At 42.6% G+C, this 25018-nt stretch overlaps 4 protein-coding genes and 1 long non-coding RNA gene across 6 annotated transcripts in view; all 5 read right to left on the reverse strand.

Moving 5' to 3' along the window:
* The window catches only part of LOC138976563 (E3 ubiquitin-protein ligase TRIM33-like), a 57277-nt gene extending 47771 nt beyond the window's left edge, over nt 1–9506 (reverse strand). For both annotated transcript variants that reach the window (XM_070349407.1, XM_070349408.1), the window contains exon 1: nt 9310–9506. The gene's annotated coding sequence lies outside the window, so the exon portion shown is untranslated. The remainder of the gene's footprint in view (nt 1–9309) is intronic.
* Nucleotides 1–23819, reverse strand: part of LOC138976971 (E3 ubiquitin/ISG15 ligase TRIM25-like) — a 26569-nt gene extending 2750 nt beyond the window's left edge. Inside the window, exon 1 of the mRNA XM_070349864.1 lies at nt 23657–23819. The gene's annotated coding sequence lies outside the window, so the exon portion shown is untranslated. The remainder of the gene's footprint in view (nt 1–23656) is intronic.
* The window catches only part of LOC138977285 (neuralized-like protein 4), a 118481-nt gene that overhangs the window by 72352 nt on the left and 21111 nt on the right, over nt 1–25018 (reverse strand). The window lies entirely within an intron of this gene.
* On the reverse strand, nt 10711–15377 carry LOC138976550 (uncharacterized). The gene is made up of 2 exons (XR_011459065.1): nt 15203–15377; nt 10711–13484 (listed from the first exon to the last, which is right to left on the reverse strand). It is a non-coding gene; the product is annotated as an uncharacterized lncRNA (long non-coding RNA).
* LOC138976972 (E3 ubiquitin/ISG15 ligase TRIM25-like) lies at nt 17631–21844 on the reverse strand. Its single transcript, XM_070349865.1, has 2 exons — nt 20732–21844; nt 17631–18487 (listed from the first exon to the last, which is right to left on the reverse strand). Exons 1-2 carry the CDS (start codon nt 21842–21844, stop codon nt 18332–18334), a joined length of 1269 nt encoding a protein of 422 aa, XP_070205966.1. The 3' UTR covers nt 17631–18331.

Raw genomic sequence — 25018 nt, forward strand, 5'->3', positions numbered from 1 at the left:
GTCAGTGAAATATTTCAAAATATATTTTACACGTAGATCCTGGTATTTTGGGCAATGTAGCAGAAAATGTATTTCGTTTTCCACAGCAGGACAAAACGGGCACGTGTTTGGTACAGCACTATAGCGTTTGTTTCCATTCAGGTCAATAATACCTAGGCGTAGTTTGACAAAAATGTTTCTAAATTTAGTAAGTGTGATATCTGTTAGGTATTTTTCCGGCTGCAATAAAGACTTGAACGAACTATACGTTGAAAATCTATCACTTTCCATTATCTTACCAAACCATTCCTGCTTATAGCAGTCAATCAAACGCTGTCTAAACGCACGCAGAAAAGCTTTTTCATGAACAACACCACCATTCAGCCATACAAAGGAAAACCCACACATATCCAAACAACGCTTTACCGAGCAAGCCCAATTTTGCAAATCAACCTCATTTCCGGGTAACCTTGAAAATCTTTTTTTATCCATCTCGTACGCTTGTCTAGGTAATCTAACCAAAAACATGTTCTGCAGCTTTAGCCAGTACCTGATAACACTGACAGTACTGTCAATGAATAAAGGGAAACGACCGAGTTCTCCATATGCCATCGCGTTTGGAGTTCTTGGTAAAACATTCAAAAATCTTTTACAAGCAAACAAATGCGGAGATTCAACAGAACGAAAGCGTGTGATACCCCATATTTCAGAGGCGTACAAAAGCATAGGTTTTACTAGCGCATCAAACAATTTAAAAAATACACTAACATCCATGCTACCTAAGCTCCACATTGTTTTCATGATTTCTACCACTTTTCCCTTGGCTCTGCCTGCAAATTCTTCTAAAGCAATGTCAAATGATAATTTTGTTGTCAATGTGACACCCAAATATTTATAACTGTTTACAACATCCATAGGTTTACCTTGATAAAACCATTTTTCTGTCTTAGATAGATGACCGCCTTTCCGAAAAACCATTACTTTTGTTTTCTTTAAATTTACACTGAGGCCAAGGGCAGAGGAGGCTTGTTCAAGATTGTTCAATTGGTTTTGTAGTCCAACAGGTGTTGTAGAAATCAAACAAATATCGTCAGCAAAAAGAAGCAAAAAAATTTCTTGTAATCCAGGCAAAAACTGAACACCATGCCTTCCATTTGAGGTTACTTTATCGGCTACTTCAGTAATTAACAGGGAAAAAATCAGGGGAGACAACATGCAGCCTTGTTTCACCCCGGCAGGGCAATCAAAAAAAAGTCAGACACTTCAGGGCCCCATCTTACACATGACTGGAGAGAGAGAGAGAGAGAGAGAGAGAGAGAGAGAGAGAGAGAGAGAAAGAGACAGAGAGGGAGAGACAGAGAGAGAGCGAGAGAGAGAGAGAGAGAGAGAGAGAGAGAGAGAGAGAGAGAGAGAGAGAGAGAGAGGTTTGTCTTTCGCTGGGGTATGCAGTGCCTTGGCGTTGCACATCTACTTAATTATTTCTTATTTTTAGCACAGGTGTAGGAAAAATCATGAACCAAAATGTTATTTATCCCAGCGAAGCTGGAGGTATCCCACATACTGTAATCGACTTGAGAAATGTTCACACCGATAATACATGATAAAGAAGGATTCTTTGTGCCCGGCTACGTGCTACAGTTGGAGATGGAAGTTCACCAAAAATTGGGACCATACTAACAAAAATACGGTGGGTGCAATAGTCGCCCCCATTTTTTCAGCAAACGCCTCCCAAGGCCGCTTTGGACGGGTAGAAATTCTGTACTTTCCAAGTCTATTTGTGTGTGGTTGTTCAAGACTATGGATAAAGCTCGCGTGAGAAGATTACGTCACGGTCAAAAGTCTTTGACGTCAATTATTGCATCATGACGTCATGCCTCCCTGTAGTCTTTCTCTCTCGCGCAGTGTGTGTGTTTGTGTTCATTTTGAGCACATGTGTTAGTGTTACTGTGTGTGTGTGTGTGTGTGTGTGTGTGTGTGTGTGTGTGTGTGTGTGTGTGTGTGTGTGTATGTGCGTGCGCACGCGTGCATGAGTCTGTACTCGTATGTGTGTGGTGTGTGTGTGTGTGTGTGTGCGCGCACGAGTCTGTACTCGTGTGTGTGTGGGCATAAGTGTATGTGTGTGTGTGTGTATGTGTGTTTGTTTGTAAAGGTGTGTATGTCCGTCTGTCCATATGTGCGTATGGGTGTGTGTTTTGTGTGTATGAAGTTTTTGTGAGAGAGTGAGTGAGTGGGTGTGAGTGAGTGTGTGTATGTGTCACTGTGTGTGTGTGACTTGGGGTGTGTGTGTGTGTGTGTGTGCGCGTGTGTGTGTGTGTGTGTGTGTGTGTGTGTGTGTGTGTTTGAGAGAGAGAGAGAGAGTGTGTGTGTGTGTGGGTGTGTGTGTGTGTGTGTGTGTGTGTGTGTGTGTGTGTGTGAATGTGTTTGTGTGTATGTTTGTGTGTGTCTGAGTTTGTGTGTATGTTTGTGTGTGTATGAGTGTGTATATGGTGTTTGTTTGTAAAGGTGTGTGTGTTCGACTGTCTATGTGCGTATTTGTTTGTTTGTTTGCTTAACGCCCAGCCGACCACGAAGGGCCATATCAGGGCGGTGCTGCTTTGACATATAACGTGCGCCACACACAAGACAGAAGTCGCAGCACAGGCTTCATGTCTCACCCAGTCACAGTATTCTGACACCGGACCAACCAGTCCCAGCACTAACCCCATAATGCCAGACGCCAGGCGGAGCAGCCACTAGATTGCCAATTTTAAAGTCTTAGGTATGACCCGGCCGGGGTTCGAACCCACGACCTCCCGATCACGGGGCGGACGCCTTACCACTAGGCCAACCGTGCCGGTCTATGTGCGTATGAGTGTGTGTTTTGTGTGTTTGAGATTTGTGTGAGTCAATGTATGTGCGTGTGCGTAAGTGTGTGTGTAGGTGTGTGTGTGTGTATGTGTGTGTGCGTGCGTATGTACCGTGTGTGTGTCTGTTTGTATAAGAGAGAAAGAGAGAGAACGAGAGAGAGTGGGCGGGTGTGTGTATGTGCGTGTGCGTAAGTGTATGTGTGTGTGTATGTGTGTTTGTTTGCAAAGGTGTTTATGTCCGTCTGTCTATATGTGCGTATGGGGGTGTGTTTTGTGTGTATGAAGTGTGTGTGAGAGAGTGAGTGAGTGCGTGTGAGTGAGTGTGTATGTGTGACAGTGTACGTGTGTAACTTGGGGGGGGGGGGGTGTGTGCGTGTGCGTGCGTGTGTGTGTGTGTGTGTGTTCGTGTGTGTGTGTGTGTGTGTGTGTGTGTGTTTGAGAGAGAGAAAGAGAGAGAGAGTAAGAGAGGAGTTTGTCTTTCGCTGGGGTATGCAGTGCCTTGGCGTTGCACATCTACTTAAATTTTCTAATTTAACATTTTTTTTTTTTACAAATGTGACCATGTTCTTTTAAACAAACAGTGACATTAAACATTGTTATGTTAAAAAAAAGAAAAAAGAAAAATAGCTTTTGTGCACAAATCAGAAAATACATTGTACATTTTACCTACAGGCCAAACCGTGACTTTCTGTGGCAAAGCCCGACCGAGGAAATTGCACTGGTTTTATTTTTAGGTCAGTGGGAAATTGTCAAGAACAGGCGCTTGCATTTGGATGTGTCCAATGATAGTAGGTTTGGTTGTGATCAATCAGAATAATGTAGGCAGGGATGTCGTTAGGCGTCGGACATCGGACATATAACGATGAAAATCCCCAAATGTCCGATTCACATTGCTGCATGTCGGTCAGACGTCCTATCGTTTTAGCCTGAGCGTGGTCATTGTCCGATATGTACTCCATTCCTTCGGACAGCGCGATATTCGTTAATTTTCATTTCAAGATACAAATCTTCTAAAAGACCGAACGCTCTCGTGTTCAGCAAGTGCCGCGTGCGGATCTTTTCTTTTGTTGGGAATTCCCGAACCGTTTGGGTATAACCGTCTCGGTGCAGCGCACTGATCTAAACTGAATAGTGGATTATTTTTAGATCAGTGCATGCTTCAGGAGTACGGGAGACAACTCCAACTGACTAAATTTGTCGTCTGCTTTTGTTTTCGATACGAGACGAAGCACTGAATTATGCCGCTGAAAAAAAAACTAAAGCCTGCAAAAGATCAGCATTAGATCAAACCGATCAACTTTTATCCAAATCATGCAGTTTGTAATCAAAGTAAGAGCTCTGAAGTTGTTCATGTTGGTTTCTTTTTTGTGGTTTCTTTGAAAGTGAAACTAAACAAAATTAATACAACATTATACGCACACTGTGTTGAAGTATTTACTATATTATGTGTGTGTTCTACAGCGCCCGCGCGTGGGTGTGTGTGTGTGTGTTCGTGTGGGCGCATGACTTTGGGGTTCACATGGTTTGTTTGTTTGTTTGTTTTAGACCCACACCCATATACACACATTTCACATTTAAACCATTTGTCGGCCCCCTGTCGATATTTATCGACTAAGTTCCTTTGTGTTGCATTGTTGTGCAAGATGACTGAGTGTGTGCAAGAAACCACTTTGACCATTCACCTAAAAATTACATGAAGGAACGTCTGGGAACCTGCTGATTTGAATCAGCAAATTTTCTTGTTCTTACTGTAGTGTACTATACTTAGTATAGTGATAGTACAGTACGGATAAAGAGGAGTAGAATAGGCCTACTATGATCATAGTGTTTTCATACAAGGTCAAGTATGTTGTACAAGTAATGCACTGCCTTCTACATTCATTTTGGTTTGTTGTGAATCATTCCTATCTAACCTGTCGTTATTTTTGTGCTGTAGGTAAACAGCAGAAACGATGGCTGTGTAAAACGAATGAGAAATAAACCACTGTTGAACGAGAAACACGTTGTAAAGGATTGATTCTTTTTAGCTCATTAGAAACACGCGAGTGCCGAGACTACTATAATCACGTCACGCGGGTCCGAGATTACCGAGACTATCTACGTCAGAAAGATGTACGTCATTTCTTTCAGCCACAATTCTTTCTTTTATTGCAGACTTCGAAGGAAAAGAAATGTCGTGTCTGATTAAATTATTTCAACTTGTAGTTCTTAGCGACGAATTGTTCATGCAACCGAGTTGTTTGTGCATCGCTAAGCAACTACGTAGAAACAGAAACGCCGGAAGTAGAGAACAGGCCGTTGAGATCAACAGACCAGGCAAGTCGGAGAGCTCCAGATTCTCGCACTTAACTAGACGTTACTAACGCCGCAGAAGAAGGAAGCCGTTATCCCAGAGGGAGAACCCGTTTCGCCGTCTTGAGAGGTTCGTACACGGGAAGACGAACAAGCAAGACATCACCGACAGAGCTACGTTTTAGAAGCGTCATTTACGTCATCGTCGTCATGGAGTTCATCGTCATCATGGATTCCACCATCATGGTTCCTGTAAACATGGTTCATCACCGATAGTCGAGAGTCGTCTCTGCAGACTGTGATCATCCACTGTAAATGGATCCTTCGTCGTCATTAAAGGAAGTACACGTTATATTTGTTTCATCACCTCCAAGTAACTAAAGAACTTTCATCGTCGTCATTTGGGATTGCATGACAATGAGCCACGTTTCCGGAGAATGATATTGATTTCAAAATCAATGAACAATAACCATATATAGTGTTGTGAAGTGAAGAACTGAATCTAAGATATATAATGCATGACCTGAGTCAACCTTGTGTAAGGTCGAGGAGCCATTAACCTTTGCCGGATGCCGCTTTTGACTACACACTCCCGACGATGCGGGTTTGTCTGAACCCATACATTTGAAAGAGGGTTTTTACCGTTTATTCCTCTAACGACGATGCGGGTTTGTCTGAACCCATACATTTGAAAGAGGGCTTTTACCGTTTATTTCTCTAACGACGGGGTGGGTTCAGGGAAACCCACAGCGCTACTTCAGTGGGTGCATCGAGTTTCTCCCTTCACCGACCTCTTGCAGGGGAGGGAGAGGGGGAGGGGGAGGGAGAGGGGGAGGGAGAGACTGAGAGACTAAGAAAGAGAGAGAGAGACTAAGAAAGAGAGAGAGAGAGACTAAGAAAGAGAGAGAGAGAGACTAAGAAAGAGAGAGAGAGAGAGACTAAGAAAGAGAGAGAGAGAGTCTAAGAAAGAGTGAGAGACTAAGAAAGAGAGAGAGAGAGAGACTAAGAAAGAGAGAGAGGGAGACTAAGAAAGAGAGAGAGAGAGAGACTAGGAAAGAGAGAGAGACTAAGAAAGAGAGAGAGAGAGACTAAGAAAGAGAGAGAGACTAAGAAAGAGAGAGAGAGGGACTAAGAAAGAGAGAGAGACTAAGAAAGAGAGAGAGAGAGAGACTAAGAAAGAGAGAGAGAGATACTAAGAAAGAGAGAGAGAGAGACTAAGAAAGATAGAGAGAGAGACAAATAAAGAGAGAGAGAGACAAATAAAGAGAGAGAGAGAGACTAAGAAAGAGAGAGAGAGAGAGAGACTAAGAAAGAGAGAGAGAGAGACTAAGAAAGAGAGAGAGAGACTAAGAAAGAGAGAGAGAGAGAGACTAAGAAAGAGAGAGAGAGAGACTAAGAAAGAGAGAGAGGGAGACTAAGAAAGAGAGAGAGAATAAGAGAGAGAGAGACAAAGAAAGAGAGAGAGAGAGACTAAGAAAGAGAGAGAGAGAGACTAAGAAAGAGAGAGAGAGAGACTAAGAAAGAGAGAGAGGGAGACTAAGAAAGAGAGAGAGAGAGAGACTAAGAAAGAGAGAGAGAGAGAGACTAAGAAAGAGATAGAGACTAAGAAAGAGAGAGAGAGAGAGACTAAGAAAGAGAGAGAGAGACTAAGAAAGAGAGAGAGGGAGACTAAGAAAGAGAGAGAGACTAAGAGAGAGAGAGACAAAGAAAGAGAGAGAGAGAGACTAAGAAAGAGAGAGAGAGAGACTAAGAAAGAGAGAGAGAGAGAGACTAAGAAAGAGAGAGAGAGGGAGACTAAGAAAGAGAGGGAGACTAAGAAAGAGAGAGAGAGAGAGACTAAGAAAGAGAGAGAGAGAGACTAAGAAAGAGAGAGAGAGAGACTAAGAAAGAGAGAGAGAGAGACTAAGAAAGAGAGAGAGAGAGACTAAGAAAGAGAGAGAGAGAGACTAAGAAAGAGAGAGAGAGGGAGACTAAGAAAGAGAGGGAGACTAAGAAAGAGAGAGAGAGAGAGACTAAGAAAGAGAGAGAGAGAGACTAAGAAAGAGAGAGAGAGAGACTAAGAAAGAGAGAGAGACTAAGAAAGAGAGAGAGAGAGACTAAGAAAGAGAGAGAGAGACTAAGAAAGAGAGAGAGGGAGACTAAGAAAGAGAGAGAGACTAAGAGAGAGAGAGACAAAGAAAGAGAGAGAGACTAAGAAAGAGAGAGAGAGAGACTAAGAAAGAGAGAGAGAGAGAGACTAAGAAAGAGAGAGAGAGGGAGACTAAGAAAGAGAGAGAGACTAAGAAAGAGAGAGAGAGAGACTAAGGAAGAGAGAGAGAGAGACTAAGAAAGAGAGAGAGAGAGACTAAGAAAGAGAGAGAGAGAGACTAAGAAAGAGAGAGAGAGAGAGACTAAGAAAGAGAGAGAGAGACTAAGAAAGAGAGAGAGAGAGAGAGAGAGACTAAGAAAGAGAGAGAGAGGGAGACTAAGAAAGAGAGGGAGACTAAGAAAGAGAGAGAGACTAAGAAAGAGAGAGAGAGAGACTAAGAAAGAGAGAGAGAGAGACTAAGAGAGAGAGAGAGAGAGACTAAGAAAGAGAGAGAGAGAGACTAAGAAAGAGCTAGAGAGAGAGAGAGAGACTAAGAAAGAGAGAGAGAGAGACTAAGAAAGAGAGAGAGAGACTAAGAAAGAGAGAGAGACTAAAAAAGAGAGAGAGAGACTAAGAAAGAGAGAGAGAGAGACTAAGAAAGAGAGAGAGAAAGAGAGACTAAGAAAGAGAGAGAGACTAAGAGAGAGAGAGAGAGAGACTAAGAAAGAGAGAGAGAGAGACTAAGAGAGAGAGAGAGAGAGACTAAGAAAGAGAGAGAGAGAGAGACTAAGAAAGAGAGAGAGAGACTAAGAAAGCGAGAGACTAAGAAAGAGAGAGAGACTAAGAGAGAGAGAGACTAAGAAAGAGAGAGAGTAAGAAAGAGAGAGAGAGACTAAGAAAGGGAGACAGAGAGAGAGACTAAGAGAGAGAGACAGAGAGAGAGACTAAGAGAGAGAGACAGAGAGAGAGAGACACAGAGAGAGACAGACAGAGAGACAGACAGACAGAGAGAGAGACAGACAGTCAGATAGACAGACAGTCAGATAGACGGATAGACAGACAGACAGACAGACAGAGCAACTGACAACAGACATACAGACAGAGAGATACGGACAAACAAACAGAGAGACAGACAGTCTCTTGGAGACAAACAGGCAGACAGACACTGTTCCGCCGCTTTGGTAATTATGGGTGTAGCAGAACCCGCGCCGTCGGCAGAGGGATAGTTACAATCACTACTACTCTTTAAAAGTATGGGTATGTGTGAACCCGCGCCATCGGTAGTGTTTATGTAAATTATCATAATCAATTAATTCTGATGTTTTGTCATGTACACACTAAAAATTTGCAGACAGAGAGCAAATTAGGTGTGTGAGAGATACTTAAAATTTCAAAACGATACCTTTAATGGTTCCAGAGTTACAATGATTTTAGTGTGTCTCTGGGTACAGGTGAACCCAGGAAGCACGGCAAAGGTTAAAAGAAATTATAATTCATGCTGTTGATTTCTGTCCTAAATTGCCTTGGACAATATCAGCCGATAGCTGAATCGTAATTGTAATCAAAATATGGGATTTTAGTATCAGGAAAGAAAAATCCGCATAACACACGTCACGCCCGCTTCGCACAAAGAGACAGTCTTTCTCATGCTAAATTTAGAACGAAGCACTGAACTATACAACGTTCGCATTCTCGCGGGTCCCTGTGATCCATATCGAGATTAAACTGCGTATCTTATTCGCTAAAATTGGGGTCAGGTCTTTATGGGTGGGATGCGTAAAGAGAATGGTGAATATTGCACTGCACGATCGACAAACCGGCCATGTTCTTGTGAAAAGAGTACTACACTTTATTAACAACGATTTTAGCATAAACATACAACTTTTGCACCTTTTGTTTGTTTACCCCCCACCCCCCTCCCCTCAAACACATACTAATGAGAGAGAGAGAGAGGGACAGAGAGAGAGAGAGAGAGAGAGAGAGAGAGAGAGAGAGAGAGAGAGAGAGAGAGAGAGAGAGAGAGAGAGAGAGAGAGAGAGAGAGAGAGAGAGAGAGCAGAAACTTGAGAACCGAAAGAAGGGTACACCCGGAAATTCCGTGAACGTTAAATCAATAGTGACATACCTCGCAACTTGTTTCAGCCTCAGAGCGCAGTTATAGAAACGAACAGCCGACAACGGAGTTGATAAATCTATGGTAGTGATCCAGAAGCAATAACTGGGAAGAATGATTCACTCTAAAAGACACGAATGTGACTAACTGTCCACACTGGTTCTAACTTCGCACAGCGGCAGCCATTGCACTGAAGAGTGTGACGTAAAATATGCTGTGATCACGTGATGTGTGTCAAAGTTTAGGCTATCTGTCCGGACGAACCTTTGGGAACACGACTGTGACCCGATTTGCACACGAAGTCATGAAGTCAGTGCAGAACCTCCGAAGTGTGTTTCATGTTTTAACAAGATTCACTCTCAGATTCCGTTGTCAACCAAAGCCATATATTCACATTATGAAAAAATACAAACCACCTATTTAGACAGAGAACGATGACTGCACCTGATTGCATCGGGAACTGTTTCAGATCTTGAAAAACCAAGACTACGATGATTGCAATGAATGATTAATCAGGCGTGGACGTTAGTAGCTTTTTTGTCGTGAATTAGCCATTGCCATATTTAATGCGCTTTGTCATTATAATATCTTTCTAATTTGTTTAATTGAAAAATGTAATCTATTCAGATAGAAATAAATTGACGAATGTTGACTGTTGTTGGGTTTTCCCATACCAGTGCAGTCTCTATAACTTTACCATTCTTGCACGTGAGTTGGATTTAAAAATAGAGGAAACCAATCCCTTCATTATTCTGTAAGCAGACGATAGATATTAAAATTCAACAGTGCCTCGTGTCTAATATTTCATATATCAAACTTCAAAGCGTGATGATGAAAAGCGACAACTGTGCAGGGATGTCACATCGGTGTGTCATGTGTGTGTGTGTGTGTGTGTGTGTGTGTGTGTGTGTGTGTGTGTGTGTGTGTGTGTGTGTGTGAGAGAGAGAGAGAGAGAGAGAGAGAGATAGAGAGAAGAGAGTACAAGAGAGGGAACAAGAGAGAGAGAGAGAGAGAGAGAGAGAGAGAGAGAGAAGAGAGAGAGAGACAGAAAGAAAGAGAGAGACAGACAGAGAGAGAACGATAGAGAGAGAACAAGAGAGAGAGAGAGAAAGAGAGAGAGAGAGATAGTGAGAGAGAGAGAGAGAAAGAGAGAGAGAGAAAGAGAGAGAGAGAGAGAAAGAGAGAGAGAAAGAGAGAGAGGGAGAGAGAGAGAGAGAGAGAAAGAGAGAAAGAGAGAGAGAGAAAGAGAGAGAGAGAGAGAGAAAGAAAGAGAGAGAAAGAGAGAAAGAAAGAAAGAGAAAGAGAGAGAGAGAGAGAGAGAGAGAGAGAGAGAGAGAGAGAGAGAGAGAGAGAGAGAGAGAGAGAGAGAGAGAGAGAGAGAGAGAGAGAGAGTAAAATAACATGACAAGACCATGCAGACAAGACATCTTTATTAACGAGGTATAAGTGTAAGCAGGTTTACATGGTGCTGTACGTCCAGCCCTCACCGTGCAGAGGGTCAAGAAAAAAGACCGTGAGTTGAAAACACAATCCTTCCCGTGAAAACAGTCTGCTTGCTATCTCACACCGGTCCAGGTGTTTACATGGCGTGAAAACAGTCTGCTTGCTATCTCACACCGGTCCAGGTGTTTACATGGCGTGAAAACAGTCTGCTTGCTATCTCACACCGGTCCAGGTGTTTACACGGCATGAAAACAGTCTGCTTGCTATCTCACACCGGTCCAGGTGTTTACACGGCATGAAAACAGTCTGCTTGCTATCTCACACCGGTCCAGGTGTTTACATGGCGTGAAAACAGTCTGCTTGCTATCTCACACCGGTCCAGGTGTTTACATGGCGTGAAAACAGTCTGCTCGCTATCTCACACCGGTCCAGGTGTTTATATGGCGTGAAAACAGTCTGCTTGCTATCTCACATCGGTCCAGGTGTTTACACGGGGCTAGACCATGCCCTCCACTTGGACACATACCAACAATCAACGTCTTGACTCTTTCTGTGCAGAGTTAGAATTTCGGGATGAGTTAATGTTGGAGATGGACACTGGTGTCAGCTAAAAGAATAAGACATAAACAAAACAATTTGTTTGTTTGTTTGTTTGCTTAACGCCCAGCCGACCACGAAGGGCCATATCAGGGCGGTGCTGCTTTGACATATAACGTGCGCCACACACAAGACAGAAGTCGCAGCACAGGCTTCATGTCTCACCCAGTCACATTATTCTGACACCGGACCAACCAGTCCTAGCACTAACCCCATAATGCCAGACGCCAGGCGGAGCAGCCACTAGATTGCCAATTTTAAAGTCTTAGGTATGACCCGGCCGGGGTTCGAACCCACGACCTCCCGATCACGGGGCGGACGCCTTACCACTGGGCCACCGTGCCGGTAAACAAAACAAAAACAAACAAAAAACCCACACACATATACAAAACAAGCAAATCCCAGTTGGCACAGAACACCCCCAAGCTGGTGAGTTGTGGACTATGTCCAGATGCAGAATTGTTCTTATTACTTGTCAAAACCCTGGCTAGATCTTAGATGAGGAGCAGAACACTTTACATGGGAAGCCATGTGCCTTTAAAGAGAACCAGCAAGCATCGTGATATTAATAGGCTGTAGTTATGTAAAGACGTTCAACAAAAGAGTTTTTGTAGAAACAATCATCTGGGTACAGTTCTGTGCTTTGTATTGAAATTTAGCAGTCGGTATAAAAACAAAATTCAATAATATATTTTAAACATTTTGGCTGCGTTAAAATATTGTGAAGCGTGTGACCCCATTAAAATATTGTGAAGCGTGTGACCCCATTAAAATATTGTGAAGCGTGTGACCCCATTTCCGACCCCTTATTGTCTGCCACTGACACAAACTCTGAAATGAAATAGAAAGGATTGTTTCCTCATTATTATAACTAAAACTGCGACCAACCAAATAATTCATAAATTACCCATTTTAAAGATTTTGTGCTGATATTGTCTTACTGAATCAACTAAATCTTGATAAAGCAAAACTTCTACATACATTATATACAGACAGAGACATGTAAATTCGCCACAATCTTAGTATCATTTTACTCTATCCAAACACACACATTTTTCACGGCTGTATAAATGCATGTATTTCCATAGCAATGGGCACAATATGTAATATGTTAATTTTCTTCAGAAAAAAGTGCGATGCATTTCTTATATTATCATTTTATTTGTGACGATTCGGTGCAACTTTACTACAAACATTACTTGAAAAACGTACACAATTGTAGAATTTCAATTTAAATCAAACTCTGGTGTAATTCTACACAAGAATATAGATTGTGTGCACGCAACCTCCAATTTCGTGAACATTCATAATTCAAAAAGTAAACCGAATAACTGCCGAGTTTCAATCAATGCGCAAAAACAATATTAACTCCTATTAAGGGAAAAACAATGGAGTCATCTCTGAAAAATGTGAGAGGAACACTCCCCTGTTTAAAGTTGTTACACTGACCGACATCTTTGTGTTTTGATGTACTGAAAATGAGAACATTTCGACACCAAGAAATCCTAGACATGGCCTGGAGATAAGAACATTTCGACACGAAGAAATCCTAGACATGGCCTGGAGATAAGAACATTTCGACACCAAGAAATCATAGACATGGCCTGGAGATAAGAACATGTCGACACCAGGAAATCCTAGACATGGCCTGGAGATAAGAACATGTCGACACCAAGAAATCCTAGGCATGGCCTGGAGATAAGAACATTTCGACACCAAGAAATCCTAGACATGGCCTGGAGATAAGAACCGCGCCTTGTCTCATGACTTTACCTTACTTTAATCAAAAATAAAATCCTCTCTTTTAATCAACATCTATGACTTAATATTTTTTTACACAATTTGCAACCCATCTTTTGGCAAATTGTTTGAGCAGAACAAATCTTATCTTTAAATTTAACGGTCCAGAAAGCCCTATCAAATGCCTTTCCAGAATCAGTCGTCAATAGAAGACCAGGAGCTTTGTTTCCATTTAAGTATAACATTCTGTTGTACACACAAAACACAAGCAACAACAATAAAAACACCAATCACATCAACATGAATGAACTGAATGGTAAACGCCAGAAAAAGTCATTGCCATGGAAACAGTCTCTTTGTTTGGTCTGGTGACTTCACGGTATGCGTCGAACAGGTAAAGCAGTAACCTGAAACAAAGGCAATGAAACAATCATGACGTAAAAACTGAGGTGCAAGTTTTATGAGAACAATTAAGGAGAAATATTAAGCAATGTTCACACTTACTTCGAGTTCATGATCTCAGTTTTACAACGTGTTGTTTTCAACAGGACTGTGTGTGCATGGTAATAATGTTTTCAACAGGACTGTGTGTGCATAGTAATAATGTTTTCAACAGGACAGTGTGTGCATGGTAATAATGTTTTAAAACTCAGTCAGCGTAGGATTGCACTGTGTGAACAGCTAGTGTCTTGTTGCAGAAAAACAATCATTCAGAATGTCCGGGATGATAAACACGGTGCTCACACATTTGTGAGCATTAATTTATGAAAGGAATTGTAGGTCTTCCAGAGACTTTTCCTCAGAATATCACGTTTTATGTTCGGTGTAGAAGAAACAATTATGCCATAAATATACCTGAAGTATCACTGCTACCATGAGAAGGATAGAAGGACAAGAACAAGAACAATCCTTTATTTAACGAGGGTAATTGAGTAAGCAGCGATCTGCTTTTTATATTTAGTCAAGTTTTGACTAAATATTTTAACATTGAGGGGGAATCGAAACGAGGGTCGTGGTGTATGTGCGTGCGTGTGTGCGTGTGTGCGTGTGTGTGTGTGTGTCTGTGTGTGTGTGTGTAGAGCGATTCAGACTAAACTACTGGACCGATCTTTATGAAATTTGACATGAGAGTTCCTGGGTATGAAATCCCCATACGTGTTTTTCATTTTTTTGATAAATGTCTTTGATGACGTCATATCCGGCTTTTCGTGAAAGTTGAGGCGGCACTGTCACGCCCTCATTTTTCAACCAAATTGGTTCAAATTTTGGTCAAGTAATCTTCGACGAAGCCCGGACTTCGGTATTGCAGTTCAGCGTGGTGGCTTACAAATTAATTAATGACTTTGGTCATTAAAAATCTGAAAATTGTAAAAAAAAAAAAAAGTTTATAAAACGATCCAAATTTACGTTTATCTTATTTTCCATCATTTGCTGATTCCAAAAACATATAAATATGTTATATTCGGATTAAAAACAAGCTCTGAAAATTAAATATATAAAAATTATTATCAAAATTAAATTGTCCAAATCAATTTAAAAACACTTTCATCTTATTCCTTGTCGGTTCCTGATTCCAAAAACATATAGATATGATATGTTTGAATTAAAAACACGCTCAGAAAGTTAAAACAAAGAGAGGTACAGAAAAGCGTGCTATCCTTCTTAGCGCAACTACTACCCCGCTCTTCTTGTCAATTTCACTGCCTTTGCCATGAGCGGTGGACTGACGATGCTACGAGTATACGGTCTTGCTGAAAAATGGCAGCTACTTGACTAAATATTGTATTTTTGCCTTACGCGACTTGTTTACATCTTTCCCTCGCCCAAAAGAGGGACTAGTCTAAAATGGCTAAAGAAGGCTTAATTGCAGGAGGATGGTTGATTATCACACTGTCAAACAATTAGTCAGAAGGTCGGGGATGATACACATGGTGCTTTGACATGTGTGAGCATTGATGACAGATATTTCAAGCTTTCCGATGACTTTTCTTCAGAATCTTACGTTTCCTCGTTTTTTTTATTAAAAAGTATCCAATCAATTAGTATGCAACGATAAGGGGCACTGTTATAATGATGAAGTGCTGACTGAAAAGAGTATATCTAATTATTCATTCGACAAACTCACCTGTCTGTAAGAAACATACAGGTCAAAGAAAGCAAAGCAGGGGTCGGGCAGGCTAGGGGCGGCTTCACCCTGGTCGTCACCGTTGATGTAGAGATGAAGAGATCGCTTCTTGTCAAGCATCACTCCCACCCGGCTTTTCTCGGGTAAGTTGACCAGTTTCCGTCCAACGTTGGTGTCCAGCTGAAAAGACCAACACCAATGTAACGCTATCTGTTTTCGATATCAGAGTTTTCTGAGAGCTCTTTTTGTTCTTGATTAAGTAATATGTTCCTCTTTCGGGACTTTTTCCTGGTAAAACCAAGGCAGTCGTGCAGAATAATAATAATAATAATAATAATAATAATAATAATAATAATAATAAATAACTTTTCTATAGCGCGAGTCCCATCAATTGGCTCCAGGCGCTTCACAAATTCATTATAGAATAAACTAGCACAAATCAACAAGCATACAAAGCATACATTTAACTGAGACATAACACCAAGATCCCAGGCACTAAGCAAAACTTAGCGTACAATGTTAAAAGTAAACACACACACACACACACACACACACACACACACGCACGCACGCGCACACACAAAGATACCATTGACAAATAGACCATAAAGCACACACAGGGTAGAGAGAATGGGGTTTTGTTCTCCAGTCCATTTGCACGTTGAGAAAGTCTCTATTTCTTTTTCTGCTTTTGAACCAGGCAACTCTTTAGGGACGACTTGAGCCCGAGAGACGCCACACACAGGATGTCTGTGAGCCTTCAGCTGAGTCATAATGTCCGGCAACTAGAAGAATGCACGATCATATAGCTGAGTCATAATGTCCGGCAACTAGAAGAATGCACGATCATATAGCTGAGTCATAATGTCCGGCAACTAGAAGAATGCACGATCATATAGCTGAGTCATAATGTCCGGCAACTAGAAGAATACACGATCATATAGCTGAGTCATAATGTCCGGCAACTAGAAGAATGCACGATCATATAGCTGAGTCATAATGTCCGGCAACTAGAAGAATGCACGATCATAATTATAGCTGAGTCATAATGTCCGGCAACTAGAAAAATGCACGATCATATAGCTGAGTTATAATGTCCGGCAACTAGAAGAATGCACGATCATATAGCTAAGTCATAATGTCCGGCAACTAGAAGAATACACGATCATATAGCTGAGTCATAATGTCCGGCAACTAGAAGAATGCACGATCATATAGCTGAGTCATAATGTCCGGCAACTAGAAGAATGCACGATCATAATTATAGCTGAGTCATAATGTCCGGCAACTAGAAGAATGCACGATCATATAGCTGCCAAATCCAGTTAATAGAGAAAATGGACTGACTTCAAACATTTTGAGTTTTTGAAAGCATTTTCAGTTTTACAGCGAAAGCGTCAACCCCAAAACAGGTCGGACAGACTCAGTGAATAACTTATCGACAGTCGTTTTACCTTGACAAATTGAGATAAATTCCTCATTGAGGTTTGAACACAAGCATTGCTGTGATGATAGTAACTTCCTAGCACGTGATCATTCATGAACCTATTAATTTCCAGAACCACACAATAAACAGTGAGCTAACTATCCGACAGTGGCGTGTACGGGTTTTGATGGTGACGGTCCTTTACCCAATCGGATTTAAATCAGGGTTGCTTTATAGTAGCAAAATTTCTATCAAAGATTTCATAAAACTGATCATGACCTTTTCTTTTCAGCTTCAAAAACCTCCACCACGCACGTACACACGCACGCACGCACACACACACACACACACACACGCACACACACACACGCGCACACACACACACACACACTCACTCACTCACTCACTCACACACACACACACACACACTTACTCACTCACTCACTCACACACACACACACACACACACACACACACACACACACACACACACACACTCACACACACACACACACACCTGAATCCACACACTTGTCACTGTCCCCATCCTTTGATCACGGTCTTGTCAGACTTACCAACTGTCCGCCATTCACGTCCACAGAATCCTTATTGATGACTACGGCAGATGGCCACTGTCTAGCGTGAGATGGCAGTGTCAGAGCTTTTGGAGGAGTGGTTGTTGCTCCAGTCAGCATCAAATAACCAACAAAATTGTTTCTTTTGTCCAAGATGACCTAGACATATTGCATCAAATTGTCACACGCTGGGACAAACAGGGTACGCTTACACAACAAAACGCAGAGAAACTTTCCCACACCCACACTCGCACACGTATACACACACAAACTGAAACACACACACACACACACACAAACACACACACACACACACACACACACACACACACACACACACACACACACACACAGAGATAGAGGCATGCACGTTCACGCATATTAGGGAAATGTTTTTGTTACATTATTTTCGTAACTGACATGAGTGTCAACATGCACAATTAATTTAGAAAATAAAAGCCTTTAAGCACATAGCGAGGTAACGCTGTTGATTGTTTATTTGTGTTCAAATGGAAGGATGCCCTCATGCTTGGCAAAACAAGAAAGAAACAAATCGACTGGCAACTGTCTCTGGTTCTGTGCTTTATCACAGCACATCGTATGACAGAGTCGTTCTTGTTAAAGTTGTTGTCGGTCACCTTTGTCTTGTAGAACGTTATGTGCTCGTATAATCACAAATACTATGGAAAGTGAAGATTTGTGTCAGAAAGTTGATTTTTGCAGCTTTAATGTCCATCCATACTTGTGTGTTTCCGTTGTACATAGTTAACAATGAACAATCACTTCAACTAGACCCTTAACTATGTGCACACAAGGTGGTTAATGGGCGTCTGCCACTTTGATCCCCCCCCCTACCACACACACAATCAATTTAAAACCATTCATACAGTATACAAAAACAACAATAACCTGTTCTTTTGAATTCTTAGTATTCTCTGAATTGCTATTTGAAGTAAGAAGCAAAATTCTTCATATGTGTTGCACAGTCTGTGAGGGCAGGATCTTTAATTGAATGACATTTTCGGTTAACAAGCATTGCTAAAAACACCCCCTTATCCATGAAAGTCTTGAAGTGTTGAAGGGATTACAGCTGTAAACACACTGATAGCGTCACAGTGAACACTGAGCTCAATGACTAACCTCGTACAGCATGTTCGTCATCATAGGCTGAGAGGCGACAACGATACCATCATAGATCTCTCGTCCTCTTCTCTGTGCCGTCTGCTTGTTGTTGCTCAGCACGATGTTCTTACCGTGGTTGTCATGGAAAGACAAAACTGGCACCTGCAATCAGTCAGTGTACACATCAAACTGAACTGTCTAGATATGGTTACATATTTCACGTAAATCACTCTGACACAGTTAATTCATACATTGCACATACAAATGATCGGTCTAGAAAATATTTATTTTGAAATTATTATTAATTGTTTGTAAACAATCCTTCAAACAGTGCCGCACTATATTTTTGTTGTAAAATCTCAGTATTTTTCGTTTCGTTTTAAATGCGAATCTTTTACTACGGTTCCATTAATGCGGGAGTCACACATACACGACGCGTGGCCTGCGCAATGAAAATTAATCAAAAATGGAAAATAAGATCAGTGCGTCGTTGTGCGCCCAACTTTGGTCGCGGTTTGGTACAGTGCGACCCTCGTTTAAAGACTCCACCCCCAACTTCAGGCTTCCTTCCTTTTAAGATATTTAAGCTTTTTTTTAAAAACATGTTAAAGATTTTTCTGTTCAATAGGAAGGTTTCCGCCAGTTATCTCTCTGAGGTTTTGGGTGCTTAGAGAGTACCGTGCCCCTTGCGGAGGCAAAACACATCGAGGTCACAAGCAGGGTCAAGGGGAAGGTCGGCTGGGCGGACAGGAGTATGACGGCTTACTAGTGCCAAAACCTGGTGTTACCCATTATCACGTGATAATTACTAATTAACGCTGTCAGTTACTGTTTTCATCTGTTAGTTACTAATTTTCACGGGAAAATTACTAATTTTTAGTTTTGGCACTAGCAATCCGTCAGGAAGTGAGCCAAAACTAAAAATTAGTAATTAACAGGTGAAAGTTAGTATTTTTTCCGGAAACATTAGTAATTTTCCCGGGAAAATTAGTAATGAAAACGTGAAAATGGTAATTATGAAGGGCCTTGATAATTACAATTATGAGGTTTTGGCACTAGTAAGCCGTCATACAGGAGACTACAATAGGAAGGTTTCCGCCAGTTATCTCTCTTTGAGGTTTTGGGTGAATGAGAGTGCCGTGCCCCTTGCGGGGGCATAAAACATCGAGGTCACAAGCAGGGTCAAGGGGAAGGTCGCTGGGCGGACAGGAGACTATTCCTCTGTAGATTTACTCCCATTTTAAGACTCTCTCCTTTTTAAGACCTGAATTTCTCAGATTTTTTTAGATCGTAAAAGGGGGGTTCCACTGTATATGCTAGCGAGTTGACAACGGATACACAGCGTGTCCTCCGCGTGTGTCTGGCGTTGGTCTAGCGCGCTCTGCGCGTGTCTGGCGTCCTTTTGGCGTGTATATTCATATGTCGAGCTCCGCGCACATTTTTGTGCATGCTCAAACAATCCCAACGCACAAAGCGAATAACAACGAATGCATAGCGTTGGTCCAGCGCGCTCGACGAACGAGTAACGAATATTGACGCACACCCAGCAAACGACAACGCACTGGCCAAATTGCGTATTTTTTAGTGCGCTGGCCGTGCGTCGTGGATGTGTGACTCCCGCATATAGTGTTACTTTACCAACATGGTGTTTACTTTCAAAATATTTTGCGTTTGTATGCATGGAGTTGAGAAACGTCGATCGCATGGTTTCAGGAGCGAAACTAAGTTGGTTGCCAAGTGGCAGTAAACCTTCCTCCAACTCCCAGTCAGATTCTATTCACCGATTTCAGGTCATTGATTTTAGTATAGTGACAAAATCGTTCGTTGGCTAAACTTTCGATCCACAAACCTGATTTCTGTGGCAACAAATAGTATTACAGGAAAACATACACTAAGCATTGAGCAATTGCTTTCATTTGACGACTTGACATCAGTTATATTCGTTCATAGTGGACGCATCCTCATTGTTTATTGTTTACTAACTTGGTTAAATGGTAAACGAAGTAACATGTCATAAATCATAGCTCGTTCATTAGGCCAAAAAAAAAAATTGTCTGTTTAGGGTAACATGACCAAAAAAAGTAGGGTCGGTAGGTAGGTAGGTTTTTTTTTTTTTTTGTTTTTTTTTTTGTAAATGCTATGTTGGCTGAACATTCACTTCTTATATTTGATGAATACATGTTTCAAAACTAACGTATAAATAAAACAGAGAGAAAGGGAGAGAAAGAAACGCCAAATGTCTCTTTTTAGCATTTTTACCTCTTTTTTTTCTTTTTGAAATCAAAAAAAAGTTTTTGGGTCGGCGCCAAATCGATAGGGTCGGTCGGGTTACCCTAAACAGACAATTTTTTTTTTTTGGCCTTAAGAAAACCAGATGTTTAAAACAACCACACACAAAATACTTACGGGTACAAAATCCAAATCAGCAGACATGACTTTGGCCTGACCTAGTCCTGACAGCTCTTTCTCAATCCGGGTCACGGCCTCTGCGTCGATCACGACGGTCACCTTGGATACAACCTTGGCGACTGAGGGCAAGGTGGCGCTGCAGTCGAGGTTTCCAACACGTGTCTGCATCACGGGCGTCATGGTGCTGATAGTGTCGCGATTCTTGGCCTCCTGCACGCGCTGTACCACGTGTTTCTGTGACGTCAGCTTCCCGCGTCGCTGTAGCAGACACGTCTTGGTCTCTGTCACCGCCTCCTTGACGTCAGAGCACGCGCTGTGGGCCAGCTCGTTCAGGCGATGACGACAGTCCTGGACCGACTTCTCCAGGCGCGCACACACGGCTTCGATCTCGGCAACGGCCTTCTTGGTCTGCTTCTCCGTCTCCGCCAGGTGGGCGTCCAGCTGTTGGATGGCTTTGTCCAGCCTGGCCTCCCCTTCGGTCAGCGTGACCGCCAGCTCCGCCAGCACAGCACGCGCGTCCTTGACCTTCTCCTCTATGTCCATGACCTCCGGGCAGTTGCTGTGGCGGGACGTGGCGCACAGGTGGCAGATGCTCTCGCCGTGTGTCGGGCAGAACAGCTCCGTGGTCTTGTCCGCGTGGACGGCGCAGGGGGCGTACTGGCTTCCTGCCACTTTGTCCGCCGTCAGGGAGGTCAGGTCCTCCACCGTGTGGTTCTTGGATACTTTCTGCTTCACGTGTGTCTTCCGGCACGACTCGCAGAACAAGTCCCCGCACGTCAGACACAGACACGTGGCCGCGGCCTCCTCGCAAATACAGCTGTGCGATTGTTTGAGCAGACGGTGAGCCCCCACCAGGTCCGCCATGGCCAGGTCTGTGGGGAAACTGTCCGCGACGTCCTGCCAGCTCTTCTGGCCTCGCTCCTTGGGGTCCACGATGGCGCAGCGGCACAGCGGACACAGCGCCTGGTCTTGAGACTTTAGCCAAGACAGCAGACAGTGGTGACACAGCAGGTGTCCGCAGGGCAGCAGCTTGGGCTGCACGTACTGCTCGTGACACACGCTGCAGTCCATGTCATCGGGTTCTGGATCCGGCGGGGCAGCTGTCGCCATGGTTCAGTGGATGACTTTATACGTTATCTGAAATTGTGACAGTGATCCTCATTTGAAGATCACCAAACAGATGTGAGAGAATCAGGTCTTTAAAAAGAAGGAGTTTGAAAATTGAGGTAAAATTAGAGACGTTTTGAACAATAAAGCTGAGAAGCAGGGTCTTTGAATAAAGGGGGGGGGGGGGGCAGTATTAAATGGATGGAATCACTTTACTGTCCTTATTCGGACATTGCGCTTGCTTGTAGTGTACGGAATCAAACTTGATCCCTGGTTGCTACCCTACACGCCCTGTACACTGGGCAGTGACAGTTCATGATGCTCCGAGATATGCCTCATACGAGTTGTGACACGGCATGGAATAATATAATAATATGTTGACTTAATCCTTACTCCGCCCCACCCCCGTATTACGTTCCTTCATTGTTTTTTTCTTGTGTGTTGTGAGGTGGGGGGTGGGGGTTGAAGTGGGGCGCATTTCTTAAAGGCTGAGGGTGGTTGACTATTCTGCTTATTGCTACACTCTAAAGTGTTGCCAGTTGTGAACACAGTGAGATATACTACATGATTCTACTAGCAAAAGAAGCACACACGGTAAATACTAGTGTTCAAATCAACACCAGTGTTGACCATGTCTGGTACTTTAGCTAGTAGAACTATGTCACACTTCGTTCTTCTTCTTGTCGATCACACTAGTTATATTGTCAGCCCGGACAGCGAGACGAAGGTTGCCGTCTTCTCCAGGTCTTCCTTCCTTCCGTACAGCTTGCAGTGGATGGAGACTGCAGTTGGCCACACTTCGTTTAGAACTGGTTACACAAAGTGAATCAGCTATCCCCGTTTTCTCATGTTTATTTTCCATTGTATTAACATACTGACGTCAGAACGCGATTTATCAGATGCAGAATGTCTCCTAAAAATTGCTAGAATGATCCGTGAGGCATGAACGCTTTAAAAAGTTCATTCGAGTTCAAATGTGAAAATAGGTACGTTATTTTTTGCGTTCAGTGTACCAGTCGTATTTGTGCCTCACAGGAGCTTGTATCAAAGCGCTGGTCGATCGCCCCTTTATTCTTACTGTAGTGTACTATACTTAGTATAGTGATAGTACAGTACGGATAAAGAGGAGTAGAATACTATGATCGATCGGTGTTTTGATACAAGGTCAAGTATGTTGCACAAGTAATGCACTGCCTTCTACATTCATTTTGGTTTGTTGTGAATCATTCCTATCTAACCTGTCGTTATCTTTGCGCTGTAGGTAAACAGCAGAAACGATGGCTGGATAAAACGAATGAGAAATAAACCGCTGTTAAACGAGAAACACGTCACGCTCCCTTCGCACGGAGAGACAGTCTTTCTCATGCTAAATTTAGAACGAAGCACTGAACTATACAAAGTTCGCATTCTCGCGGGTCCCTGTGACCCATATCGAGATTAAACTGCGTATCTTATTCGCTAAAATTGGGGTCAGGTCTTTATGGGTGGGATGCGTAAAGAGAATGGTGAATATTGCACTGCACGATCGACAAACCGGCCATGTTCTTGTGAAAAGAGTACTACACTTTATTAACAACGATTTTAGCATAAACATACAACTTTTGCACCTTTTGTTTGTTTACCCCCACCCCCCTCCCCTCAAACACATATGAGAGAGAGAGAGAGGGACAGAGAGAGAGAGAGAGAGAGAGAGAGAGAGAGAGAGAGAGAGAGAGAGAGAGAGAGAGAGAGAGAGAGAGAGAGAACAGAAACTTGCGAACTGAAAGTAGGGTAAACCCGGAAATTCCCTGAACGTTAAAATCAATAGTGACATACCTCGTAACTTGTCTCAGCCTCAGAGCGCAGTTATAGAAACAAATAGTCGACAACGGAGTTGATAAATCTATGGTAGTGATCCAGAAGCAATAACTGGGAAGGATGATTCACTCTAAAAGACACGAATGTGACTAACTGTCCACACTGGTTCTAACTTCGCACAGCGGCAGCCATTGCACTGAAGAGTGTGACGTAAAATATGCTGTGATCACGTGATGTGTGTCAAAGTTTATCTGTCCGGACGAACCTTTGGGAACACGACTGTGACCCGATTTGCACACGAAGTCATGAAGTCAGTGCAGAACCTCCGAAGTGTGTTTCATGTTTTAACAAGATTCACTCTCAGATTCCGTTGTCAACCAAAGCCATATATTCACATGAAGGAAAAATACAAACCACCTATTTAGACAGAGAACGATGACTGCACCTGATTGCATCGGGAACTGTTTCAGATATTGAAAAACTTAGACTACGATGATTGCAATCAATCAGGCGTAGACGTTAGTAGCTTTTTTTGTCGTGAATTAGCCATTGCCATATTTAATGCGCTTTGTCTTTATAATATCTTTCAAATGTGTTGAATTGAAAAATGTAATCTATTCAGATAGAAATAAATAGACGAATGTTGACTGTTGTCGGGTTTTCCCATACCAGTGCAGTCTCTATAACTTTACCATTCTTGCACGTGAGTTGGATTTAGAAATAGAGGAAACCAATCCCTTCATTATTCTGTAAACAGACGATAGATATTAAAATTCAACAGTGCCTCGTGTCTAATATTTTGTATATCAAACTTCAAAGCGTGATGATGAAAAGCGACAACTGTGCAGGGATGTCACATCGGTGTGTCATGTGTGTGCGTGTGTGTGTGTGTGTGTGTGTGTGTGTGTGTGTGTGTGTGTGTGTACGTGCGTGTGTGCGTGTGTGTGTGTGTGAGAGAGAGAGAGAGAGAGAGAGAGAGAGAGAGAGAGAGAGAGAGAGAGAGAGAGAGAGAGAGAGAAGAGAGTACAAGAGAGGGAACAAGAGAGAGAGAGAGATAACCAGAGAGAAAGAGAGAGAGAGACAGAGAGAGAGAGAGAGAGAGAGAGCGAACGAGAGAGAGAGAAAGAGAGAACGAGAGAGAGAGAGAGAGAGAGAGAGAGAGAGAGAGAGAGAGAGAACGAAAGAGAGAACGAAAGAGAGATCGACAGAGAGAGAACGAAAGAGAGAGATCGACAGAGAGAGATCGACAGAGAGAGAGAGAGAGAGAGAGAGAGAGAGAGAGAGAGAGAGAGAGAGAGAGAGAGAGAGAGAACGAGAACGAGAGAGAGAGAACGAGAGAGAGAGAACGAGAGAGAGAGAGAGAGAGAGAACGAGAGAGAG

The sequence above is a fragment of the Littorina saxatilis genome, linkage group LG9, assembly GCF_037325665.1.
Source record: "Littorina saxatilis isolate snail1 linkage group LG9, US_GU_Lsax_2.0, whole genome shotgun sequence".
Taxonomy (NCBI): domain Eukaryota; kingdom Metazoa; phylum Mollusca; class Gastropoda; order Littorinimorpha; family Littorinidae; genus Littorina; species Littorina saxatilis.

What these genes read in the sequence shown, in the direction of transcription:
- LOC138976972 (XM_070349865.1), bottom strand. Translation starts at nt 21,844, where the DNA reads ATGGCGACAGCTGCCCCGCCGGATCCAGAACCCGATGACATGGACTGC. An exon ending in CTGATTTGGATTTTGTACCC is followed by an intron (nt 18,488 to 20,731) that starts GTAAGTATTTTG and finishes GACTGATTGCAG; the next exon opens with GTGCCAGTTTTGTCTTTCCA.